The 26,469-nt window shown below is 44.6% G+C and overlaps 2 protein-coding genes across 15 annotated transcripts in view; one reads left to right on the top strand and one right to left on the bottom strand.

Annotated features, from left to right (window-relative positions):
- The first annotated feature begins 10,615 nt into the window (after positions 1-10,615).
- On the top strand, positions 10,616-20,905 carry LOC118510620 (collagen alpha-1(XI) chain-like). Of its 2 annotated transcripts, none has more exons than XM_036052647.1 (13): positions 10,616-10,726; positions 11,262-11,707; positions 14,108-14,670; positions 14,740-15,468; positions 15,535-15,897; positions 15,971-16,897; positions 16,967-17,011; positions 17,075-17,281; positions 17,337-17,912; positions 17,973-18,782; positions 18,848-19,571; positions 19,638-19,822; positions 19,901-20,905. In XM_036052647.1, exons 2-13 carry the CDS (start codon positions 11,527-11,529, stop codon positions 20,264-20,266), a joined length of 5,676 nt encoding a protein of 1,891 aa, XP_035908540.1. In that variant the 5' UTR covers positions 10,616-10,726; positions 11,262-11,526; the 3' UTR covers positions 20,267-20,905. The 2 variants fall into 2 exon arrangements, with proteins under 2 accessions (XP_035908540.1, XP_035908541.1); XM_036052648.1 differs by having other exon boundaries at positions 10,712-10,730.
- A 320-nt stretch (positions 20,906-21,225) lies between these two features.
- The window catches only part of LOC118510621 (mucin-5AC), a 73,093-nt gene continuing 67,849 nt past the window's right edge, over positions 21,226-26,469 (bottom strand). For 8 of the 13 annotated variants that reach the window (XM_036052657.1, XM_036052656.1, XM_036052651.1 and 5 more), the window contains 3 exons: positions 25,983-26,444; positions 24,641-24,858; positions 21,226-24,562 (listed from right to left, as the gene is read on the bottom strand). In XM_036052657.1, coding sequence (XP_035908550.1) covers positions 24,441-24,562; positions 24,641-24,858; positions 25,983-26,444 — 802 coding nt within the window. In that variant the 3' untranslated portion in view covers positions 21,226-24,440. The remainder of the gene's footprint in view (positions 24,563-24,640; positions 24,859-25,982; positions 26,445-26,469) is intronic. The other 5 variants (XM_036052658.1, XM_036052661.1, XM_036052660.1 and 2 more) reach the window with 3 other exon arrangements.

The following is a 26,469-nucleotide window of genomic DNA, read 5'->3' as shown; positions in this document are numbered from 1 at the left end:
TGGACGCCATATCCCTGCGAGAGGCGTGGCCTACCTGATGAGATATTTATCGCTCGCACACCAACACACCCGCCAGCCGGCAAGGGGCGTGGAGTTTGCGTACGAATATCCTTTCCTTCCCTATTACGCTCCACCAGCGTACACACGCACACCAACGTACGCTCATTCATTCATTCATACGTCCGTAGCGTGTCCTTTCGCATGGTGGAACGTTCATTCATCCAGCGGCGAATAACAACATGGATACGCAACTGTGAGGAGAGTGAGATAGAGAAAGAAAGATTCACACACACACTCACACATCCCGTTTGCTCGTTTACGCACGGTTTAATCAGGATCGACATGCTTCTACTACTACTACTACCACTACTACTAGCACACTACCACCACCTTGCTGGGCACAGCTCGATTACTTTCTCGCCTCGTGCTCGCCGGAAAGTCACGGGTTGTGAGAAAAGCGTGCGAGATTGTTTCACGCAAAGCCACAACATGCTGCGAGTTTGCTGACCGGAATTGTGTTGCGAATGGTGACTTTCTTTCGGTGGGGCATTTTTTGTTGTTGTTGGACCTGCCTCGACGGTCTCGATGTGGGTTGGTTGATAGTAGGGTGACTTTCGCAGGAAACAGCCTACTGAGATGAAGGTTTATGGATGATGATGTAGCGATATTTTTTTTGGAGCGTTGCAGCTAGTTTTATAAATCTGTGTTTTCCTTTTTCTGTTTAGCATTAAGTTTTGTTTTAGCTAACGCCTTTTTAACTATTCAGCGCTATTCGGCGAGATATGTCCTGGACCTGGAAGCTTAGGTAATCTCATTTTACATAAAAAACATGCTTATACATTTCGTTTTAAAATTCTGAGGACTGGATTTAACCTATAAAAACCACAAAAAAAGCCAATCAAGACTCTCCGATTAAAATAGAAGTAGTCAAAAACTAGGATCGAAAGCTATTGAAGGAACCAAACCTAGCCTTTTGAAGAACATAGTTCTAGTACTGGAATTAGACAGTTCAGATTGAAGATAAATAAATCCAGAGTATGGTACAGAGTATAGAGAAATAGAACATGTAAAGATTTAAAAGCAGAGCATAAAATTAAGAGCATAAAACTGCAAAGAAATTTTGATTAAAATCATTAAAAATTTCAATAAAGAAACCCCAAGAGAACTTTGGTTATTTGAAACCTTCTTGAATATCTGAACTTGAAATCTGGTTATTTCAAAGTTGATTGACTCTTACGTGTAGAACTTCTAGCCGTAAAATGTCCTCATCATGGAGGAACTGGCTGATCACACCATGAGTAAGAACACCCAACCACTGAGAGTGTTTTCAGGTTCCCGAAGGAAAAAAATATCACCAAGACACAGATCGACCATAATAATCCATCTCTACTGTGTTTCGGTTATTTTTTAATCGTAAGTGGCCTTAGAACTTTATCAGCAGTTTGCAAATAAGCAGGCAAAATATCCCTTTTAATTTCCAACAATAATTATAAGAAGGTTTGTCCATCTAATTTACTATGTCAATAATCTTTCCTTTAAATAATCACTCCTAATTGAACCAAACAAATACTCCTAAAGCTTGTTGTGACATACATTAATTTGATAACAGCATCACTTATGATGCTTTTTTCTCTTCTGATCCCATCCTCTTAGCTATCGACACATTTCTCAGCTGCCAGTGGTGGGTTTTTTTTGTTGTTGCACCATGTCCTTTCACCAACCGATTCGATACACGTTGGCCTTTCAGCAATTTCACACGCCTTCACCATTAACGGTGAACCAGCCACTTATTTAGCGAAGGAATAAATCATAAGAGCAGCGTTTTCAGCGACACGTCGTCGTGTTGATGCACAAGGCACAACAAAAAAAAAAATATCCGCACTCTCACAAGCCGTGAATCCGAATTCGTGACGCTGCACTAATTGATCGTCCCGAGCAGTACTTTGGCGGTGATCATTTTTTCTTTGCTGGTGCCACACCTTCTTACTTTCTTATTAAATGTATTTTACATTTTATTTCATCCACACAGCCAACCAACCAACCCGCACAATTTGCCACCTTCAAGGTATCGGCAGCACACGGTAGCGAGCACTTTTCTCCTTCCTCGACAGGCTGGATGCACTTTCTGATGACAAAATTGACGGGGAAGCACCGGGATACAGTAAGTGGATGTGACAATATTTCCTGCTTGTGTCGCTACCTTCGAGCATAACTCACTTTGCTTCTCCATTTTCGGGGGAACGGTGAGATGATTGATTGATATTGATTCGGCAAGTGTAAAGGAGGCAATGGGGCGAAGGTGGGAAAGGTACCGGAAGTGATGAATAATTGTCACCCTTAAGTGATAACAACTTCTTTCCGTGAAAGGAAATGCTTGATTAATAATATGGAGCAACGGTTTGTTGTTTGCGGGTAACCATAAACATATCTTAACAATGTTCAAAAACAGAAATTAATCAATAACAAAATATTTATAAAGCAATTAAAAAGCTACATAAGAATCTTTTTTTTTTTTTTATTCATAAAGAACGGCCTGGCCGTATTGCTACATAAGAATCATAACAATCACAAAAACAATCAGCAATAGTAAGTAGTTAAATAAACAGAAATTTAACAGAAAATAGATAAATGTTTATACATGTAGAAATTTACGTTTATAATTTAGAAACAATGGAAGAGGCTTTAATAAATATAAATATGCAAATATCAGAAAAAAAATCAGTAATCAAATGTAAATAAAACAAATCATATGATAACCAAACATGAAAACGAGAAATGTTTGAGTAAATCAAATTTAAACACTAAAAATAATTTAATAAATGATTTATACACAATTGAAAAACAATAAAAAATATGAAAAAAATCTAAAAATACACAACACAGAGAAGGTTCAATAATACAAACACAGAAAAACGAGGATGAGAAACTGACAAACCTTTAAATTTAAGGAGAGAAAAGAGAAGAAAGCTAAAAAGTAAAATACTCAAAGAAGGAACAAGAAAGAAAACAAAGACCATACTTAGAAGAAAAACGAGTAAAAAACAGAAGTTTTTTTTTAAATATGAATAAATTACTTTTACATTAATGAAGCCAATAAACAATAATAAAACAAAAATAAATGTAACAAAAAAGATGAGATTATTGAACGAAAATTGTAAATTATTTTGAATATTTCATTTTGGATAACCAAATAATTAAAAAGAAATATTTTACTGCAAAAGAAAAGGAAAAATCGCTCTCCGTGTGACACAAAAAAAAGGAGCAAACAACACTTAAAAACACTAGCAAAAAAACGAAGCATCCACCCCGAATCGCAACCTTCTACCGGTACCGGTAGGATATTGACAGGATTTGCCTAATTGAATTTGATTTGATTTGTTTATGCTAATTATGATTTGCTGGGGTTTTGCGTCAGGGTTTGGTTTCTTTTTTTTTTTTTCTCCCCTCCATATTTAGAACGCCACCAGCCCGTTCGTTAGATTTGTGTTTGTTGCCTCCTTTTTTGTGTTGGCATCCCATTTAATGATGCGTTTAGTGTGTTGTACGAGGTGTGTTACGACGTTTGGGTGTTTGGGGTTTTGTTCCAAATCATCCTGGCGTCGGCAACACCCGTACGAAACGAGAAATGATGATCCTGATGGGAGGCCAAACAAAACCAAAAAAAAAGCTCCACACTCATCCGGCCCCAAAGCAATCGACACCGGGGGGCTAGCTGTACCGGCACCCGGTAATGAGATTCTAATCGCACCGAAAAACATCAATTCTCGCCTAATTGAATTTCGGTCCAGCATGAAATGAAAGCAGCAGCAGCAGTCAGAAAAACACAGACCTGGGGAAAATGGAACCCAACAGCAAAAAACAGGGGGGAGCAAAAAAGGGAAAAATCCTACCACCAACGGGCTAATTAATTCGTAGCATACCTCAAAAACCTCGGAAAACCCACCACCATTTGTACTCGAACTGGGGACCGACCGGGTAAGGGTGCGAAATTACCAGAGTGAGCGCCAGAAAAGTGAAAGCAGGATGTTTAACAATTCATAAGTCCGTCCTTACCGGCTGAACCGGCTGAACAACCGATGGAAGGTGTTGAAACAAAAAACTTTCCTCATTAGCCAGTTACGCAGGGTTTTGTTGCGTGGCTTGTGGCCGCTCTCTCGCCGTCGCTCGCCCGCTGTCGTGAGGTAAGCCGGGGATAAGAAACCACCCATCGTGTTGTGGGTGATCCCGCAAGCTTGCTCCGGCATGGTTGACGATCACCGGCCAAACCACCGGAACTGATCCAGATGTTTGCCATTAATCATTTTCACCTTTTGTCGGTGAAACAAACAAACATTATAACTTTCGGAAATTTTCTAATCTGCGGCCAAGGAGCTAGTGCTAGGTGGTGTGTTTGGTGGTTTGGTGCCGGTTTCGGGGGTGAAGTTTGGAGTTTTCAGACGGAATCGGACCAGAAGCTTTACCTTATTTGAGCGGGGTTCCGTGGCACAGTGGGTAAGGATCGCTGTGGATAGAATTTTTAGGCCATTGTCCTTTTAAATATTTTTATAACCATTTTAGATTAATTTATAGAAGAATAATTCACGGACGGACATAGCGTAAGCAAACTAAGCATATGATTGGGGCTCCGAGCTTTCAAGAGGGACCCAGTATCTGGCTCAGTAGCGGGTTAAGGTATTTGGAGGCGCTGAGCGGAATGGCATTTGAGGCCCCTCTAATTTGATATAAGAGATAAACAACAAGACTTCTTTCGCGAACTAGGCCCTCCTAATCGACGAGGCCCCGAGCGGCCGCTCCTCCTCCACTCCTAGGTTGATCCGCAACTGATCTAACTATAAGTGTACTGTGGGATCCTTGAAGTATAGATCATTTACAGCACTCCCTGAGCTCCAGAAGAAGTTCTCGTATAATAACTCCGCTAAGTCTCTGACTCCGTCCTACTCAACATATTTGACTAGAAAAGCGATATGATAAAAAGACAATTGCTAATTATTTCTTAGATTTTCTTTGAGATTTCTTTGAATGTTAGTTGGAGGGATAATGAAGAATAAAATCAACAAACAATCTACATTTGTTTTCATTTTCTGCATTGAGTTCACTAAATTATGCCCGAAATTACTCTAACTCACACCCACCGTGCACGTTGCCAGGGAAATCATCATCATGGCTCACCCCGTCGAGACCCATCTCGTGAAGATGAGCTCATCCTGTCGCTTTCGTGACCGATGACGACCGTAACGAGCGGCCCCCGGATCCGGCAAGAAAGATTGAGGTTGCCTTCACCGCAGCAGCAACATTTCCACTTTATGACGTTCCGTGTGCTTCGTACCAGGCGAGCCGAGGCGGATGATCTGTACGCCTCCCAACCAGCCCAGACCCATCAGAACAAGGTGGAAGTAATTTCGCACCTCACTAACCGTCCGTTCGCTGTACAGGTCGCTTTTCGACCGACAAGCATTACTCGTCGCTCGGTGTAAGGATCATCCCCTAGGGACTTTTCCTTTTCTCTGTGGGCGGCTTTCCGGCAAGGAAAACCGTTGCCACGAAGGCCACGAACTGGAGCTGCGCTCCGCGTTCGGTGGGACCGGGTGGAAATGATGTGATGCCTGATACTTGTAAAACATTATTATTATTGTGAGAACGGTAACAACTGCTAGCGTTGCTGGGTGGACGTAGGTTAGCAGTTCTTAAGCCCGTGTCCGAATATGTACGTGGGACGATGGCTTTCGTGCTGAACAATAGTATTATACGGCCGGTGGAAGTTGATGAGAGATTTTTAATGTAGCCAACATAGCAGAACCCGTGCCGCGACGATAGCGCTGTTAGACACCTGGAGCATTCATAGAATGATGTTTTTTTTGTTGAAGGAAAATACGGAAAAACGACATGGAAAACAGGAATTATGATACTGGCCAACTGGAAAAGGGCAACACTGAATTAATTCCAAGGACACCATTTTATTTTATTTCCTCTGTTGGCTACAAATGACGGTAATAAAGAGAGGTTATTATTATAAATCAACCGCTAAGAGAAGTTTGAGGTGGTGTTTACAACGAATTACAGTTCAAATTTGATTATTTATCTTGTGAAACAATCTCTTTGAACGTATTTTGTTCATAGCCCCTGAAGGTATGCAATATGTGCGTTTGGGCCTTTTTTAATATTCCCAAAACTATTTTAAGAATATTCTGATGAATGAATCACTTTAAATTGCATTAAGTTTTTGCTGAAGACTATAAAAAAATTGCATACTTGCAGGCGTATTCCCACCTATCAAATAAACCAGCTACTAGAAGAAGGGTAATGCTCTCTACATGTACACAGAATCATTATTTTATGCATGCTCCTTCTCAGAGCAAATCAGAATTGAGATTCAAAACAATCGTCCCGGGAGCTTAATAAAGCTGTGCAAAAAAAATCTCAACTAATTAATCGCCTACAGGTTCTCATTTCCTTCCGAAAAATATAGTATATACCCTCTCGGCAAAATCCGTTCTCGAAAATGCTTATCCCGTGAATCAGCACATTTTTGTGCTTGTGTGTGTGTGTGTGTCCCATTCGTAAATAATCAATCTCCACAATCTCCAGGATTTTTTGTTTGTTTGGCCGGCAGTGTTGTTTCGTTCCTATTCAAACGATACACTGGTGGTGCCAACGATTAGACGATTGAAACGCCCACAAACAACCATCATCTAGCGCTCTCTATTACATATCGATTATTTATTTTACATCAATATTTCAATTGAGGCTGTGTTGCGCGATCAGGTTCCGCGCGAACACAGCACGCGCGCGCCCTTGCACACAATCAATCTCGGGCTCCATCCGCCATCCGTTACCGGGTGTGGATTGAATTTTCTGCCAATGTCATTACTGGCTGTTTTACGGGCTTTGTTGGTTGGTTGGAGAGGGGGGGGGGGGGGTTCAGCTGGAGGGGGACGAATAAAATGAGGGACAAATGGTACAGAACAGTTCCGGGTTTTTGTGGATGAATGGGCGAGCGGAGCCTTTGAAAGGAGCGATACGACGAGTACTGAAATGTGTCATTCGATGAGTAAAAGCTTCCAGTGTTAGAACATGGAAAGGAAATGTGCCGTATCCTCCCAGAGCAAATAAAAAAGGAGGTAGCAGAACAGACAAATTTTGCAGAATAATAAAAATATATTGGAAGGTCTTTAAAGAAAAAATAATAAGAATAGGAAGTGAGTAAGAATAAAATTTAATAGCTGAAATATAAAAAGCTCAAGCCATCATAGACCTTTTTAAAAGAAAATAAGGCTTTAAGGTATAAATCGAGAAAAATTAACTTTTTGTCAGTACATTGCCTACATTCTGGCGTTTAACTCTTAACGCCGTTTGTAAGGCTTTTGAACTACACTAAGGATCTATTATTTTCCATTTTTGGTATTAAATTTTTTCTATTGCGCTGTTAGCTTTTCTTCCTTGTATGTGTTAGTGTTACTTACCCCTAAAAGTATGCAATTAGTAGGACAAAGTGACTCTATTTCTCCTTACGATATTTTCGTTCGTCTATTTGCTGATAATTGCTAGATTTTTAGGGATTTAAGAGCAGAATATTAATCTTTAAGAATAAAACCATTACTTTTAGATCAAAACCTTTAAGTTCTAAAATAATTAATTCGGATACAGAAAATTTCTTCATTATCGAGAATAGTAAAACCCACTAGCAGAAAGATGAAATATATAAGTATAAAAAGACATCCGGCCCACGAATATGTAGGTCCTATCGTCACCGTATTATTGTGTGTGACCCTTTTCCCCCACAATTCCCACAACAACAACCGGTAAACTAATGACACCGGGACCAGGTTGCGCGACATCAAAGGTAAACAATTTGTCACGTTCGGGCCTGAAGCATCGGGCCCAGGATATTGATGATACCGTGCCATTACATCCAGATACCTTACACCCCGTCCCGAAATCAGATGCGGTGAAAGGATTCTCCACGCTTCTTTCCCTCCTCCGATCCAGAAACAGCTTCCCCGATGCAATCATCTTTCGTCATCTAAAATGGATGAACAACAACAACAAAAAGAGAGATCTCCTCGGTGACATATCAAGACCACCAATATATCGCCAGCTAGCTGGAGCTGGAGCTGACGTGACCGGGAACTGGGCCAGGAGAGCAACATAGAACGGGCGAGAGCAAAAGACACATTCCAACGACGACCGACCGTGGCCGGCTTTCGGGTACAAAGTGAAATCACACTCGATGAATATTCAAAATGGATGAAACGGCATTTAGCCTGCTTTTTTTTTTTCAACCGCTTTCTTTGCTCCATCGGAAGTGAGCTGTAGCTGGGTAGCTGGCAAAGGGGTGGGATGGGTGGGTGACGGGGTTTCGCGCTAATGGAATTGTCATCTGCCCAGTTCTCGCGCAATCGTACGCGTGTGTCGGGCTGAGGGTTCGCTTTTGCGCTCCCGGTTGGCGTAATGTGTGTGGCGGATAATTCTGGTGACCGCTTCCACATTGCTGCTGTTAGTTAATTTTAACTACGAAATGTGACAAACTATTTTAATAAAATGAAAGAAAGGATTTTTGTGAACTAAAAACGTACTGCAATCAAAATGACACAAACACGCCTAAAGGTATGCAATTCGCAAGACACATTAAAATGGTGAGTAAGGAATGCTTATTTTTGAACGAGAATAATTAATTAAATTTTAATAGGAAAAGCACTCTCTTAGTACAATTGCCCACTTACACACGAGCATAACGTGTGATTTATTTTCCTAAAATTGAAAAACTAAGAAAAAACAAATCCCTTTTTTGGTCCCTTTTTCCAACGGTGAAACGTGGCATGTTATTTGCGAAATTGCCCTAAAGTCGCACCAAATCCTGCACGCGTGATGTTTCGCTCAAACAAACAAACTGGCCGGTTTGGATTATGGGCCAAGTGGACAAGTGGACAGCGGTCTGGCCATTCCATTTCTGCCGCACGATAAAAAAAAAACAACAGCAGAACCCAACACCCAGTTTTCGAGGGCATGAGACTCGGACACGTGGCAAGTGCAAATGTGTTACACTAAATATTTACTGCACGCGCACCGGTAGCTAAGGAGAAGATTGTTTGCGGGTGGATTTTCGTTGCCCGCTACGTACAAGTAAGCCGAATTTGCCAACCACCTTCTTCAAGATCGGTTTACCCGTTCATACCCCCCCGGTTGGGAGGGAGGCGACAAACAGCTGTTAAACGAATCAAAAGCCATCAGTCAGATTACTTTGGATCGGCGGGCGACAGAGGGGTTCCGGCCCCGCAGGGTAGTGTCTTGAAAGATGGTGTGAGTGATGTCACAGTCACATCGGCGGCAGCTTGCCTCGCTGGCTTGCGGAATGTTTTTAATAGTTTTTCCAACGCGTCGTCTTCGGGTGTGGAGCAAGCTTATTTTTCATGTGTACTGGAGTGGGTTGAAAATTATGATTTTTTATAGTTCAATATCGGGAAAGTTAACTAATCAATTATAAGAGGCTATTAGTAAGCTAAGAGTGAGTTCGAAGAGAGATCTAGCGACTTGCTGAACCTCATGTGTATAGGACTTTACCCAATATTGACATTTTTACTCGCTAACGTTTTGCTCAGAAAAGGGTTCCAGTCCAAGATCCCTAGCAATGTTGGGGTCTGTTTTTAACTTGCAGACTGTTTCCTCATACGTAGGACTAACTTTTCTGTAGGTCAATGATAACTACAGCTCAACCAAGTAAAGGAAACGAAACCGCTACCCGATTGAGGTGTTTAAGCGTATGAAGAAAACGAAGTATTTAGATAATACAGTCTGTATAATCTAATTTTGCTCTAGTTAGGAGTGATATATTTACTCCTAAGTGATCTTGAGTGAAGAAAAGTTTTTCCATTGACAGGTTTTTTTCAAATAATCACACAAGAATTATACAGCATCTCAAGAACGGCAGTTGATATGAAAGATTCAATCGGTTTCAGTATGCTATAATAGAACGTTGCTCTTCTGAGATGATATCACTATATCAGCATATAATTTCACAACATCGATTAAGTAGTTTTTGAGAGATATCATTTGCTATCATGCATTAACGTACCTGAAATGAATTAACTCTTGCTTTGTGGTCATGTTTTGCTGTTGACCAGCATGTTGTTATGCTTGTGAAATCATCTAAGATGTTAGGATCTTCTGGAGCACAAAAAGATCGTAAAAAATAGTCATTCTAGTGAATAGATCAAGCTTACTCTGGACCAAGAAAAAAGCCCTCAATTATTCTTAAATAATTAATAGTGATATTGAGCTGTTCTAAACGGCATTTGCCAAACCTTATTCTGAAGCTACGCTTAGAATAGCACAAAACATGAGAAAACCCAAAATGTAATTTAGCAAACAAGCTATCCCGAACGATCTATCTTTCAACACTATTTGCTAATAATTTGGTTCACACACACATAGCAGTTTGTTCCCTCACTCTTCATGAACACCCTTTCTCACCCTTTATCCGATCGTGACCATACGAATCGGACATCCAACACCATCGCCACTAATCACTTCACCAGCTTCGCCCAAAGAACAGGCAAGGCAAGCAACGTGAAGCAACAGTGGCAAGAAGTGTACAGCAGCGGGCCTTAGCATCGCAATCTAAACTCTTCTTAACGCCCCAGCACTAAAAGCCTGTGCGCAGCCCGGCTTTCGATCAGTTGGTGATCGTTGTTCGTGGCCTGCAGATCGACGGAGCTCGGTGCCGTGAAAAGTAGGTTCGCTCGTTGTGTAATTTGAGTGTGGTTCTTAGTGAATTTGAGATACAGCTTCGTGTGGATTAACAAAACGATTTGAAGCTAATAAAGATCCAGTATTAGTTAACGAGATCGTGTGTGAAAGTGCTAGGAACGGTTTGAAGATCTTGCTCAGTTTATCAAACACTTTCCGGCGACTCACCACGTGGCATAAATTCGACCGCTAGCCTAATTATGGAGCTATTTCAGTGCTGTTGATAAGCGTTGGACCTACTCCTATTCCATTTCTAACGACGAGAGTAGCTGCGGGGAAAGGAGAATAGTCGAGTGACAGTTTTGATAAGTGTGAAGTGAAATTGAAAAAGGGAGGAAGAAATTCAACCAACTACAAAGAACACAGCACCCGGCAAAAGTAGTTCAGTGGGAAGTGACATAGTTTCGGTTTTTGCTGTTCCTATCGTGTTCTAAATTTTAGTGTCGTGATTGAAACCCCTAATGAGAGCCTCATTTAGTTAAATAGCCTTTTTTTAAATAATTCCTATCTTTCTTCAGTGAAATCATCCGACACCGGAAGCGACAGGGATGTGAAGTGACGAACCCAACCGGACGTCCTAATTTACTAAGCCAACTGTTGTAGTTCAATGAATGTGTGTGTGTGTGCACTTGGAGTAAAACGAAAGCTAAAACGAGAAGGTACTAGTTGAGTGAAGTCTAAACTTGGAGTGCGTGTGCTGCTGCTGCTGGGGCAAACGAGCAAAACCGGCTGCGTGTATGCGCCAGAGGTGGATTTTTCGTGCGCTTCGAACCGCCAGAGGGCATGCAGCAGGCGCATCAGTACGGCGTGTCCTTTCATCGTCCCCGGGGGCGAAGGAAGCGCCACGGAATGGGTGGTGGTAGCGTGGGTTCAGCGTGGGGCGGTGTGAATCCGACGATCGCCGTCGTCGTGGCGATGGTCGTCGGTGGGGTGATCGTGTACGCAGCTGCCGAACCGCGGACGGGTAAGTGGGGAAAGTGCTTTAACACGTGCGGGTTTCAATCGGTTTTGCATACTGACTGGGAGGACGATAGACGAACAGTAGAAGGCTTGTGGACGATAAGTACTTTGCCAAGCGTACAGCTACAGCTTAGCTGCCAAACGGTTTTAAATTTTCTTATCGATGTCCAACTTTTTGCGAAGCCGAAAAAATGAAGAAATTTAATATTATTTTCGATTTATAAAAATCCGCCTAAAGGTATGCAAACAACTATATTAAAATTATACTTCAAATTAAAGAGATTTCGCCTAAAAGTATGCAATGAATAGAAGGGCCAGAGTGTTCAACAATTTGATCTGATGTTATTGTTTATCTTCAGAAAACGAGGCTTTTATAGGATTAATCAGGGTATTGATGCTATTCTAATAGTTTTTTTATTTCGCAAATTGTTTTTGATTTATTTAGATTTTTTATAATAATGCAATGATATGCTAATTTCTGAACGGTCATAAAATTTTGATAAAAAATTCTAACGATCCAGATGCTTGTTATCGAGAGCCAGGATTGTCTTACCATAGTGTCCTTCACTCTATGCAATTCCAAACTAATGCAACGCCTAGAAGTATGCAATGGTACTGCCAAACACCGATTAGAAATACTTTTAAAACTTACAATTTCTCTTTCCTTTAAAAAAAAAATGTAGAAAGATCAGTCCTTTGATTCTAATGGAATGGTCTGGCCTCGTTTCACCCAAAAGGTTTGCAGAACCAGGACGTTAAACGTACACAGTAACCTGGTTTGCATATACAATCACATGAAATGATTTTCCCAATGCGACAGCCAATCACAAAATGCAAATGAAATCCTCCTTTTCGGTGCAAAAATCATGTATCAAGAGGTTAAGCGAGTAAACCCACCCGATTACCCGATACCTGAAGCGGGAGGGGGTTTGTCCTGCTGAAACCCTTGCTTCCCAAAACATCCCTGTCTCTGTGTCCTTTTGCATCCTGCAGCTGCCGTAATGTAATTGCTGTAATCATAATGATAATCATGCCGCTGAAACATCATAAGCGCATGGCGTGTTTGTGCAACGTTTACAACACAAAGCGCGCTGTACCGGTCATTCTGTTAATCTGCGTAAACACGCCAGTACACAACGCAAGGCACGCACTCCGGCCTGAAACTGTTTCGGTCAATGAAGGCTTATGGAAATTTATGGGTTTTAAATCATTGCACTCGTTCCGTGTGATGTGGAGCGGTGATGATGCATGTGAAGAAGAGCTGCACTTACACAGCAACAATGTTACCGGAGGGTTGGATTGACCGTGCTGTAATTAATCAACATTCAAGCGCGAATCGAGCAGGAAGGAGTTTCATCGGCAACTTTGTCAGAGTGGCACTGGTAGCCATCACTGCCCGTTGAAATGTGTACCATGATACAATCTGTCACGTATGCTTCATTACATAGGAAAGATAGGCAAAGTAGACTCTCAAACTCGGTCAGATGAGGCAGTGTATGAATGCTATGATTAAATGTGGAACAGTAAAATAGTGTCAGGAATTTTGTTGTTGTACATAAAAAACATCCAAAAAATACAAATTCTTTTCGATCGCTTCAATGCTTACAGTGTTGTATTACTATGAATAATTCAATGAGCGCGGGAATTTTTAATGAACGAAACGGTGCAGGAAATCTAATCTGTGCTCGCAGCGTTAATTCTCTAAAATGGATTTATCCTTCAGATGGTGAAATACACCAAAGCGTTATATACGAAAAGCTTATCGCAAAGCATATTGCAAACAAACATTTTCTACGAATTTTGAGGTAATGCTCGATAGAGGTTATAGTCCGTTTAAAAATGTATCCATATAGACTCGTTTTAAATTTGTTGTTATCGTTTAGATTCATTACATTTGGGTTGTTTGCAGAATCATTTAACGTCATGTGGAAAATGTATTTTATTTTTATTATTTATTTATTAATTATCACGGCTAGGAGCCGTATTGTCAGCACCGCATGTGCTGACGAAATACAAATGTCAAAAACAAAGAAATTTAACAAATTGCATACATTCGGGCGCGATTTGCTATTTGATTGCAAATACGCCTGAAAGTATGCAAAATCATTAATTGGACAAGTAAAAGGCCATTTTCTGTTTCGAATAGCTGAATAGTCAAATTTGCTGACCATTTGACTTGTCAAACCGAATATCAGTAGAACCCCAAGAAATGCCCATGAATGCTAACAGCTATCTCAAATTTACTTATCGTAAGAGTATTACAATACTCTTGGTAGGAAGCTTTATTCATTCGAGAAGCGTATTGCCTATATTAAGGCGTTCCACTGTTGTTTTATGTTTCTGTTTAGCGACGTGCCAAATAAGCCGTGTCATTCGATCAATGCTCTTTTCCTTTTCATTACAGATGGACTCGTTGACATGATCGACCAGTTCGGTATGCCTAGCTTACCGTCCGGCATCTCACCGACCACCGGCATGTGCAATGGCACGCGCAACCAGTACCAACCCCACCCGGAACCGGCCTACAATCTCAACCAAGACACCGTGCTGAGCATACCGACGATCACGAGCTTTCCGGCGGGTTTTCCTATCGATTTTTCACTGCTGGTAACGCTTCGCGCTAGCCCAAACCTTGAGCGGGCACCACTGTTTGCCGTCTACTCGAGCGATTCGGACGAGATACTGATGCTGATGGTGGGTCGTGACGTGGCGCTGTACTACTACGATGGTAATCCGGAGGATGACGAGCAGGACCAGTATCAGAACATGATCAGCTTCGGTGTGAGCATCGACGATGGGCGGTGGCACCGGTTGGGACTGAGCATCAAGGGAAACTCGGTAACGCTGATCTTGGACTGTAGTACACAGATCACGCGTCCACTGAACAGACGGGACGGTGTGCAGCTGGTGACGGACGGTTTAATCTTGACCGGATTGCAGTTGAACGAGGAGAATGGATTCTTTACGGTACTGTGGACACATGGAGGGGAGTTTGAAGCATCGACTAAACTAATTAACCACTTTACTTTCTACCAGGGTGATCTTCAACTCTTTATGATTGCAAACACACCGGACGAGGCGTACAACATCTGCACCAGGTATGCTCCCGACTGTCCAGGTGGATCTGGATCTGCTACCGGTTCGGGATCATCCTCTACGGTAACTCGCACCGTTACGATACAGAGCACAAGAACGGTGTCAAACGGTACTGCAGGAGGAGGAGGCACCGTCAGCCGAACTCAAACCAGTAGCAGCTCGAGCTCTAGTTCCGGTGGAAGAGCGTCCTCGCAGGCAGCTGGCGCTAGCATTCGTGATCAGGTGCTGCGTGAGTCGGTGTCCGTTGCCGGTGAAGCTAGCGCCGGCAGTTCCCGTGGAAGACAGGCAGCTTCGGCAAGCTCGTCCAGCGGTGGAAGAGACTTTGCCGATCTGTACGGTGATGGAGAAGGCTTGGAGGTGATTGGAGACGACGACGATTACTACAACAATTTGGAGTTCGGTGGGGATTTGAGTCGGGTAGCTGCTGGTGCAGAAACGCAACCAGATGGGAGTTCGCGCAACCGTACGGAAGTAGAGCCAGGAGCTTACGATCAACTGCGTCCCGGAGTTTTGCCTTTGCCTGATCCGGAATACGATGCGTCAGCCGGTGGAGAACCAAGACCGACGGGAGCAGGAGGTCCTCCAACTACGAGACCGCGTGTAAATACTGCGAACCGCACACAAACGGATCCGGCCGCCGGTTATGGTCCAGAATTTGAAGAAGATGAGGTAACTGAACCACTATACTTTAGGAAGTTTGGAGAACATCCTAATGTCTTGTTATTGCTTTTAAAGGAGCGAAGAGTTGGATTCCCGGCACAATCTACCGTAACGATCGTTGGCGGAGTGAAGACCATACGAGGACCTCGTGGACCACCGGGAGATCCAGGTCCGAAGGGAGAACCTGGTCGTGACGGGTTGAACGGACAGTCGGGACCTTCAGGACCACCGGGACACGTGTTCATGATGCCACTCACCTCTGCCGGCAATGAAAAGGGACCAGACTCACAGGCGGAAGCATTGCGGCAGATGCTCTCACAGCACATGACAGCGATGCGAGGAGCCGATGGACCAATGGGACTGACTGGGGTTCCTGGTGCTGTCGGACCTCCGGGGCCTGAGGGAACGAAAGGAGAACCGGGAGATGTTGGTGAACCGGTAAGGATCGGCCCAATTCTTGGGAAACCTTTTCTCCATATCTCCTGAGTTATTAATCTGTTGGAAATTACAGGGACCCATTGGACCTCGGGGAGGTGTTGGCGCTAAAGGTCGCGAGGGTCGCCGAGGAAGATCGGGACGAGATGGCGAACGAGGAGCGACCGGTTTGCAAGGTGTGAAAGGTGAACAGGGCCCCATTGGATTGCCTGGCTTCCCCGGAGAGAAAGGAGAGCGCGGACGACAAGGATCAGTCGGTGAGAAGGGTACCCAGGGACATGATGGCGCACAGGGAGAAGATGGTCCTCCAGGACTACCAGGACTTCCGGGTGAGCTTGGGCCGCGAGGATTCTCTGGACCGCGAGGCTTTCCTGGCCCATCGGGCAATCCAGGTCTGCCCGGATCTGAGGGCATTCCCGGTTCCAAGGGAAACCCTGGACCACAAGGTCAGCCGGGAGCGCCAGGCCAAACGGGATCGCCCGGTCCGGTAGGACCACCAGGTCCGCAAGGAAACCTCGGTCCGCCGGGTATTCCTGGTCCACACGGAAAGCCAGGCCTTCCGGGTCTTCCGGGAGCTGATGGGCCTCCGGGGCGGGATGGAAACCCAGGCATCGCCGGACCGAAAGGTGATGTAGGTCCGCAAGGTGTACAGGGCCCCATCGGATTCCCCGGCAACCGAGGACCCAAGGGAGACGACGGTGAGCGAGGTACTGCCGGCGATAAGGGTGAAAAGGGTGAACTAGGACACGATGGTGATAAGGGCGATATGGGACCACCGGGCGAACGTGGACATCCGGGTGTAACTGGTGCGCCCGGATCGGAAGGACCCGAAGGACCGAAAGGATTCGAAGGACCTCGGGGAGAAACGGGCATGATGGGGTTGACTGGCGATAAGGGCAAGCAAGGAGTGCAGGGTTTCCCGGGCTACCCAGGACCGCCGGGCGATAAGGGCGACAAAGGATCGTTTGGCATGGCCGGTTTGCCGGGCGAAAAGGGCGAACGTGTAAGTGTCTTTGCTCTATCAATGAGATGATTGGAATTTTAATGCTTATTGCGTTGATTTGATTTCCAGGGAAACACTGGACTTCAAGGAGAACGTGGTGAAGTCGGACCAAGAGTAAGTAAACTGAGATGGAAAATCGCCGAGAAGAAAACACTGACCCATTTTATCGTTCTTAAGGGATTCCGAGGACCGCGTGGTAGGCGAGGCGCAGATGGAACTACCGGACCGAAAGGTGATACCGGCCAGCCGGGATCTCCCGGAGCACAGGGTGAAATAGGCATGCAGGGACCGGAAGGTCCTCGGGGTTTCATCGGACTTCCAGGGCCACAGGGAAATCATGGCAAAGATGGACCGCCGGGAGCTTCTGGCGAACGTGGACCTCCGGTAAGCTCAATCCTATTCCAGCTATACAAGACTCTAAAAAATTTCCTTCTTCTAGGGTGAAAACGGAAATCCAGGCCCCATTGGTGCTCCCGGTGTTGTTGGACCGCAAGGACCAACGGGCGAACCGGGACCAGTCGGAGAACCAGGCATACCAGGACTGCCGGGACTGCCTGGAGAACCAGGCGTACCAGGAGACACCGGTAAAGAAGGCCAGTCAGGTCCACCAGGACCACCGGGAAAGAATGGTCCACAAGGTGGTCAAGGTTTGCCAGGATTCCCAGGTGAACGTGGCATGATGGGAATGCCCGGATTGCCCGGTCTCAAGGGAGAGCTTGGATTGCCCGGACTTCCTGGACCAATCGGTGACAAAGGTCAGCCAGGCGAACCAGGCAAGGAAGGACCACCAGGAGCTGAGGGACGACCTGGACCTCCTGGGCCGCCTGGCCCCTCCGGAGCAAAGGGCGAACGGGGAGAGCAAGGTTTAGGCGGACCAGTTGGACGAGACGGTTTACCGGGACAGCGAGGTCTAGCTGGACCACCAGGACCTGTGGGACCTCCGGGAGAGGATGGCGACAAGGGCGACATGGGACCGCCGGGAGAGAAGGGTTTCAAGGGCGCTCAAGGTGAATCAGTAAGTATGATGGCCTTCTGACTATTAGGCCATGGATTAATGTCTTGGATTCTTCTACAGGGACCTGTGGGATCGCCAGGATCACAAGGAAGTCGTGGAGAACCGGGAGCTATTGGACCACCGGGCGAGAAAGGACCTCCGGGAGAGATTGGCCGTACAGGGCCGAAGGGTGAAGACGGGCCAACCGGTCTGCCCGGTTCCCCCGGACCAGCAGGACCTCAAGGAATGCCAGGTCCAACGGGAATGAAAGGAGGCCGTGGGGACGATGGTCCACCGGGATCAATTGGACCTGCTGGACCACCAGGAGAAGCGGGTCGTCGTGGGCCACGCGGAGCTGAAGGTGGCCCCGGTGCTCCAGGATCTCCCGGTCCGCAGGGAATTGCGGGAGAACCTGGAACGCAAGGACCACCCGGTCCGATTGGACCCGAGGGCAAGGAAGGCGAAAAGGGTTCCATAGGACCAAAGGGCGAGGAAGGAAAGTCGGGACCACCTGGGCCACCGGGAAAACGAGGGCAGCCGGGCTTGGAAGGACCAAAGGGAGTTGCTGGTCCACCAGGATTCCCTGGCAATCCTGGTGAGCCTGGACTCGTCGGACCGAAGGGGGATATTGGCAAGGATGGAGACGATGGAAAACAGGGTGAAGCTGGCCTCCCCGGTGAACCAGGTCCACCGGGACCGGCGGGTGAGATTGGACCGCCGGGTAAAATCGGACCAGAAGGACCGGCCGGTCTGCAAGGAACGACGGGATTGGCTGGCGAAAAGGGAGACCGGGGATTACCAGGACCACCAGGAAATCAAGGACTCACCGGACCGCAAGGAATGCCGGGTCCACAGGGACCTACTGGACTGCGAGGATCTCCGGGACCTTCGGTGAGTTGAAGAATTGGAGTAGAGAGCAGCAAGAGCAAGGCAATTCTAAATGTAACCTCTTTTAGGGCGAAATTGGTCCCGTCGGTAAACCGGGCGATAGTGGAGCACCTGGAAAAGCGGGAGAGGTAGGTGCCAAGGGTCCGAAAGGTGACCGGGGCCGTCGTGGGCTAAAAGGACATCGAGGTGAGCTTGGTCTGGTCGGGTTGAAGGGTGACTCCGGTGAGAAGGGTGACAAAGGCGTCCGAGGAGTCCCAGGCCCCGAAGGGACCAAAGGAGAACCTGGTCCAGTAGGACCGCTAGGACTCAAGGGTAACGATGGTCCGCAAGGACCTCCTGGAAACGATGGCCCGCTAGGACCGAAAGGCACAGAGGGTGTTGCTGGTCTTCGAGGAGAGCCTGGACCGCCCGGACCTCCTGGACCACCTGGACCTCCAGCCGACGCACCGCTTATCCCACCGGAGCTGCTCTTCCGCATGAACGAGTTCACCATGACGAAGGGTGAGGATCGACAGAAGCGTGAAGCGGGTGATGGTACGGACATGGACGAAGACCTGCTCGAGGTGGATGACTTTGATGAGGAGATCCTGAAGGTGGAACCTCGCAAGAAAACCAAGAAGAAGAAATCCAAGTCGAAACCGTCCGATCTTGGCCCGAAGTTCCTGGATATGTACAGCTCGATCTACTCGATGCGGCAGGAGCTCGATCGGATACGGAAGCCGGTTGGTACGCGGGAAAATCCTGCTCGAACGTGTCGGGATTTGCACCATGGACATCCACAGTTCAAGGATGGTGAGTGATGACACCGGGTTGAGTTTGAGTCTAGGAAAATATGATTTAATGCTGTTTAAATGACAGGCTGGTACTGGATCGATCCTAACCTTGGCATGGGCGATGACGCGGTTTACGTGTTCTGCAACATGACAGCTGCTGGCGAGACGTGCGTTTTCCCGGACATCCACAGTTCCCAGATGCCAACGATTCCATGGCGCAAGGAGAACGATAAAACGGATTGGTACTCGAATCTGCGCGGTGGTTTCAGGGTAAGATAATCATCCTAACCTGTCCAACGACAAAAGATGTAGAATAGAACTTAATTATATGTAAACGTTTGCTTATAGATATCCTACGAAACAGTCGGTACGGTCCAGATGACCTTCCTGCGCCTTCTATCGCAAGAGGTGTACCAGAACTTCACGTACGCCTGCATGAACAGTGTCGCCTGGTACAGTACGAAGGACGAAAGCTACGACAACGCGATACGCTTCCTGGGCGAGAATGAGATCGACATCGGGTACGAGAACTCCAAGATTAAACCGACCGTCCTGGTGGACGGATGCAAAACGGGACGTAGCAAGAGCGAGACGGTGTTTGAAGTGAGGACACCCAAACTTCAATACCTCCCCATAATCGACTTCTATCCGATCGATTACGGACTGCCACAGCAAGCGTTCGGTTTTCAGGTGGGCCCAGTTTGCTTCAAGTAATAGGCAACCGTTACTTCACGGATCTTTTGCCATTGTTTAACACCATATTTGTTATACATGTATATGATGCTTACGGTAGAGTCGTCGAGATTAGTTAGTAGCTTTAACGGTTAGTATTTAAAATACAAAAGCAAACAAAGAGACACACACACACAAACAAGTTTGCGCGCGAAATTAAAGACGAAGAGGAATAGAGTTGGTTTAGGATAAGTAACATCGAGCGATAGTATTAAGAACTGTAAGAAAGGAAGGAAAAACTCATGTATCATATCGATCGGACTGAGCACATCGTTAGTCAGAAGAGGAATCGACCGAACGCTCACACACTCCTTTAAGTCATCACTGCTCTTGTTGTTATACCTGTTTCCTACATGTAAATAGAACCCCCGTCTATCCTTTCCTGCTCCCCACACATACGAATCAATTACAAGTAAAAAAAAAAAACACACACACACACACACGTACATAAGTGCACGTGCACGGAAACCATTTTTCCGGGAAGAACAGAAGCATTGTAAAGAGAAGAAAAGCAGGCAAAAAACGAACTATAATGCCTTTTACACTGCCAAAGATCGTTTGTTGTTGAAGAATAAATTATCGAAAGGAAATGAAACACTATAAGAAAGTGTTTGGAGGGTATTGTTGTCTTCAAAATGGTTAAAAAAGTGTGAGAACAACTCAGCAAACTGATTTGTAACGATTTAGGATTTGAAGTGTGAAATATTTCACTACCTAGTGAAACGTTTCAGCTGCGATTTTGAATTGAAACGCTTGAAGCGACCTCTAGCGCAATTCGTACGAAACTAGCCCAAAACGATTATTTTGAAAGTAAGCTTTGCGTGTTTTAGCATTTTCCACACGAATTATGAAGCTATTTCACATTATACTAATTTCGGATACACTTTACAATAATATTTCTCATCCGATACAAACAAAGTAAAATAACATTACCGCAACGATTAAACATTGATTGATGAGCTGTGTATATCTATCATTGAGCCTCTCGGTCATGTTCAGATTTGTTGGTTTTGTATATTTTGTTTTTAACTTCTTTTCGCACCACAACAACCACCTCGACATTGGCCACCGCACGTGGGAGAGGATTGCACCGCAAACCGAATATACATATCTTCCCATTCGTTATTCTTAGCACACACACACACATTGGGTGTGCCGTAAAACGCGGATGATCAAGTTCCACTCACACACACACTCACACTCTGTTCAGGAATCTTTGTAACCTACGATGAAAATCTTTTCCCCGGGCGCTCCGGGGTGAAAATGGGGTTCCGATCAAAAGCAACGAAAAAGGTTCGAAATTGGGTTTTTATGTTTAGCCGCCCTACAAACAACAATTAAACACGATGGAATAGTTGCTCTACACGTTTTCATCAGTGTGTGTGTGCTACCTACCAAACGCTCATTTAGTTTGTTTTAAACAGTTCCGGTACAAAAATGACATGGGGCGAGAGAACAAATTTTGCTACTAAAATTTCTTTTGCTCTAAAGAGTTGATATTAATGATTTGAATTGTTTGCTTTTTCCTAGTTTGCGTTGTTGATTTTTGAGAATTAGTAACTAGAGCTTTTTGGATTTTAATTTGTTTTTTTTTTTTGTCATGAATTTGTGTGGGGGGATAGTGTATGAATGTTATCAGACTGATGCTTCTTACAATTCACAATTCACGCGCCTAACAGATGCCAACACGCGTGGAGGGTCATTGTTTTTTTGCCTTTTCTGTTGTGGTGTTACTTGGTGCATCTTTACACAATTTTTACATTGCTTTTTCATTCCGGTTTTCCCCTTTCAGAGCTTTATTATCCTTGCTTTCTAAACGCTGCTGATTGTTGTGATACTGCTGGGACTACCAGTTTGTTTTCCTATTTACACGGCATATTATCCAAAAGGGAATAAACATTCAACCTAACAACCTTTTATTTCTGGTTTTGGTTAACGAGAGAGAATGGAAATTAACCGGTGAAAAATACAGCACAAAAATTTACTACACTGATAACATTGGAAGGAAATCAACTAGCTTCGGAAATGTTTCCCACTTGGATGTTACCGCCCAGTTCCATTCCGTAAGAAAACCAAAAAGCCTCCTACCAAGTGCTCCAAGAACATAAACGGTGTGTGGGTGCAAAAGGAATACAAAACGTAAAACCAACCCTAGCAACATTTTTACATAGTATTTTTCATTTACGATCCATACCTGACAACGCGCGCGAAATATACAAATAGGTTATATACAAAACGAACAAAAAATCCTAAAAATACTACTTAAAAAGAAACAAAATTCAAAAACATAAACAAATTTCATTTGCTTTTCCTCACAATTTTACCGTTAACTGGAACGAATGATAATAGTAAAAAAATAATGAAATAAAGTTAACATTAGATGTAATAGTAATAATTCGAAATAATACCTCCGTCTATAAACACACACACTAACACACACACACAGCTGTACAGTTTCTTCCCTTTTTCTGCTTCTCCTGTCCTGCTGCTTCCTTTCTTAGCCACACACGCACACAAATACATTCAATCTCTTTTCCGAACGGTGTGTCCTTACGAACGCACCCATGCTAGTAGTAGTAGTAGTAGCTTGTATCCCTTGCGTATCACTTTCCACCGCCGGATTCTTATCCAGTGTGAGCGGACAGGTGAGCGGGGGAAAGGGGGGGAGGGAGGGATTCGTTTGTGTTATTGTATTGTTTCTTTTGCATCGTTATGCTACTTAAAGCAAAATTAATTTCTTTTCACGCTAATTTCCCCATTTTTTTTCTCTTCCTCACCTTACGATATTTTGCTGCATCGTTCCTAGCTGGTGCACGTTTGTGTTAGTGTGCTTTCCTTTTTTGGTTATCCACACACACACACACACACACAAAAACCGAATTCAAAATTCTTTTCTCACTACCTTTCCCTACATTGCGCGGGCCTCAAAATAACCTACACAGCTAGCTCCTCTTCTAATGTAACAGGGCACCATTAGAAAGTTTTCCCGATCGTGTGCGTGTGTGTGTTTTTTTTGCACAAGAAAGAAAATACTCCTAACTATAGTTCCATTTCTTTGTTTTGTTTTTTGCATAAAACATACCACCAATTTAAAGTGCAGTATTGTAATGTAATATAGCAGCAGATTACATGCTACCGCGGGCGCTCGTAAGAATAGAAGGAAACTGAAGTAATAAAAAACCACACACGCACACACACACACTCTCTCTCTCTCTCTCACTCTCTCACGCTCTCTCTCTCTCTCTCTCTGTAACCCGTTAAAGTTTATCACAACGTAATGGCTTAATGGTATTTGCTTCTGCTGCTTTTGTCCCGCGCTTGCTACCTGTGGTACTTCTTGTTTGCGCCTGGTTTTTTTTTTCTTCTCTTGTGTGTGTGTAAAATAAAGTGTTAAAGAAAGTGTGAAGTGAGTAAAAAAAACTCTGAAAACAAAACTGTGTAAGGCAGGAAAACTTAAAGTTCATTACCCAGGCAAAGCGCCCCATTAGAAAGGCAATTTCTTAGGTGAGCTAGCCTAATTTACCTTTTTTTCTTCCTCTTTTTTCCGAACCAGATTTGATACGGCGAATGCTTGCTCTTTCAAGGAAAGACATGGAAAAAAAAATCACATAATTTCCTTCCTAACGCACCATTTTCTACCGGCCTTACTGGTGGAAGCACTTCGGGTACTTATTTCGAATCGTTTCAGTAGTTTAGTGGTTGTAGTAATAGAACGGCAAAACGTAATGTTAACTAACTGCTCTAAGCTGTGAATATATACGACGGCCAGGAAGAGCTTACCAGTTGAAGGACACAATTTAAAAACGAAAACTAATAAAACCAAATAACTCACGCCACGCTCTGTTTCTCATGGTTCCATTCGTTTCTCCAACAGTCACAAATACCACTGGCGCTTCTAATACAACAACGCACACACACACACTCACACCGGCAGATAATAAATCACACTTTTTTTTTTGTTTCGTTTGCGCATTGTGCACCCGGTGTAGCACCGTGCACCGAACTTCTCTTCTAGCATAGCGTACGTATATGGCAAATACACAACATTCGATAGCGACGATCGACCTGGTGCCTGGTGGTCGGTCTCCTCGCGATGGTTTCGTGTCGTCGCGCGGATGGGTTGCAACCGGGCAAAGTAATAATGCTACTGTTGCTACTATCTTGGCGTTTCCATTACGACCTGCTTAAATGCTCCGGCCGGCATGCGCGAATGTACCTCGTGGCTGCCAACCATCGTCGTGCCGTCGCTGCCAATATACAGTGCTAGCCCGGTGGGATCTAAAACGAGACAGACGAGTCAGAATTACTATCAATTGCCTCAGGAGGAAAATGAGATAAGCAAAAATCAAGACTTACTTTCGGATTCTTCTAAGTGGTCCAGTTTGGTGTTTTTCAACAGCTCGTCTATGATGAGCCCGGTGTTGACGCGGGTGTCCTCTACCCGCCCGGACAGTGTCGGTGCCATACCGCTGTCCCCGTCGTGCCCGGTACCCTTTTTCCTTCGCTCGGCCGCCGACTTCATGCGATCGAGTGAACCGGTTTCGCTCATCGGGATGGAACCGGAACTGGGGTTTCTTAACATTCAGCATCATCATCAGTGTGCAAACCCCGGAACATGGTGTGTGTGTGAGTGAGCGAAACATAAAAGTCAGATACAACCAACAGCGGAAAAGTGGATTCGAAATTGGAAAATTTACGACAGGGAGAGGGAAAGAAAAAGAAGAAATGGAGAAAAATATTTTATTAGTAATAAATTTAGTTTATAAAAATTATTCTTTAACACTGTCTTTTCTTTTTTTAATGTGAAACAACGAATAAATGCCAACTGTACCGAACAAGCAATATAAACACACTTTTTAAAGGGTTTTTTTTAAAACTGCTTTCGAGTGAGGAGGGAACCACGCTTCAAACTGGTTGTTTGAGGTAGCACAAAATGTACTTAGCACGCTTAGTGGAGGTGAACTTATTAAATATGTAAATTAACAGAAACGAGTGGAAAAAGCTTCAGAATTATTTACATGGCGTGAACGAAACAAATATAAAGCAAACCCGGATTTTACAGTAAACAGAATAAATAAAAGTAACGTGAGAAATTCTTTTAAAAATACAGCAAACACACACGAGTATTTTTTTACAAAAGAAAGAGAAACGTATAAGTAAACGTAATAAAAGAGGTTTTGTTTTATTCATAAGTGCACGTTAAATAAAACTAACCCAAGCTACATATGAAAACCAAGTGAGTTTAAAAGCATTTCAAACATGCACACAAAACAAAACATACATTTCGCTTGAGTGAAAAGGAGCAAATCAACTGTTTTACACCAATTTCGATGGTTTTTTTTAACAATTTTTGCGAACATTTCAACGATGCCAATGCAAAAAGAAAAAAACGCAGCCAATCCAATAGTTTGTGGAGCGGAAATTTGTTTGAATCAAACGGCCAATTCGAAACAAAAACCGGAAAAACAAGACCAATTTTGTACCAGTACCAGATAGAACATGATCAACCCCTACTGCAAACAACGGTAAATATGCAGGACAAAAAAACAACAGACGACAGACAACAATAATACAGATAAGGAGCAACAAAGAGAGTAACAGACAGACAGACAGACAGATAGAGAGAGAGAGAGAGAGAGAGAGAGAGAGTAGGAAAGAGATGAAAATAGAGTTGGAAGGTAAGAAGTAAAACACAAACATGTTAGCACTGGGACGTCTGAGCGCAAGCGATGATGGTAGATTGAGGGATGATGAGTTGTTAGTGCCATTGTTGAGTGCCATCGCCGTACTATCGAACCCGGATGAGGATGAGGATGAAGCCACGCACAGAGGCGCCCCGGCGGACGGTCCTCCACCGCCACCGCCACCACTACCCCCAGACGACCCGCCTCCTCCTGCTATCGTACGATCAGTGGACCCACTGGGCGGCGGAACAACCCCACTCGGGCCGTTGTTGTCCGTGCAGTCGGCACCGGATCCGGCCCCACCACCACAGCATGCGGCCCCGGTACCGACCGACGTACCGGTCGACGATGGACTGATTGCGCTCGAGCCGGACGAGGATGTGCCGGCGCCGGAAGTTGACGGTGTCGCTAGCGTTAGTGAGGTTAGTTGACGGGTGCTGCCGTCCAGCAAGCGCCGGTGCAAACCACAAATGTTCCTAAAGGAAGTAGGGAAGTACGTTC

The sequence above is a fragment of the Anopheles stephensi genome, chromosome 3 (genome assembly GCF_013141755.1).
Source record: "Anopheles stephensi strain Indian chromosome 3, UCI_ANSTEP_V1.0, whole genome shotgun sequence".
NCBI lineage: Eukaryota > Metazoa > Arthropoda > Insecta > Diptera > Culicidae > Anopheles > Anopheles stephensi.
Note: the sequence above shows the minus strand (reverse complement) of the source record. Positions and strands in the feature narration are given on the sequence as shown.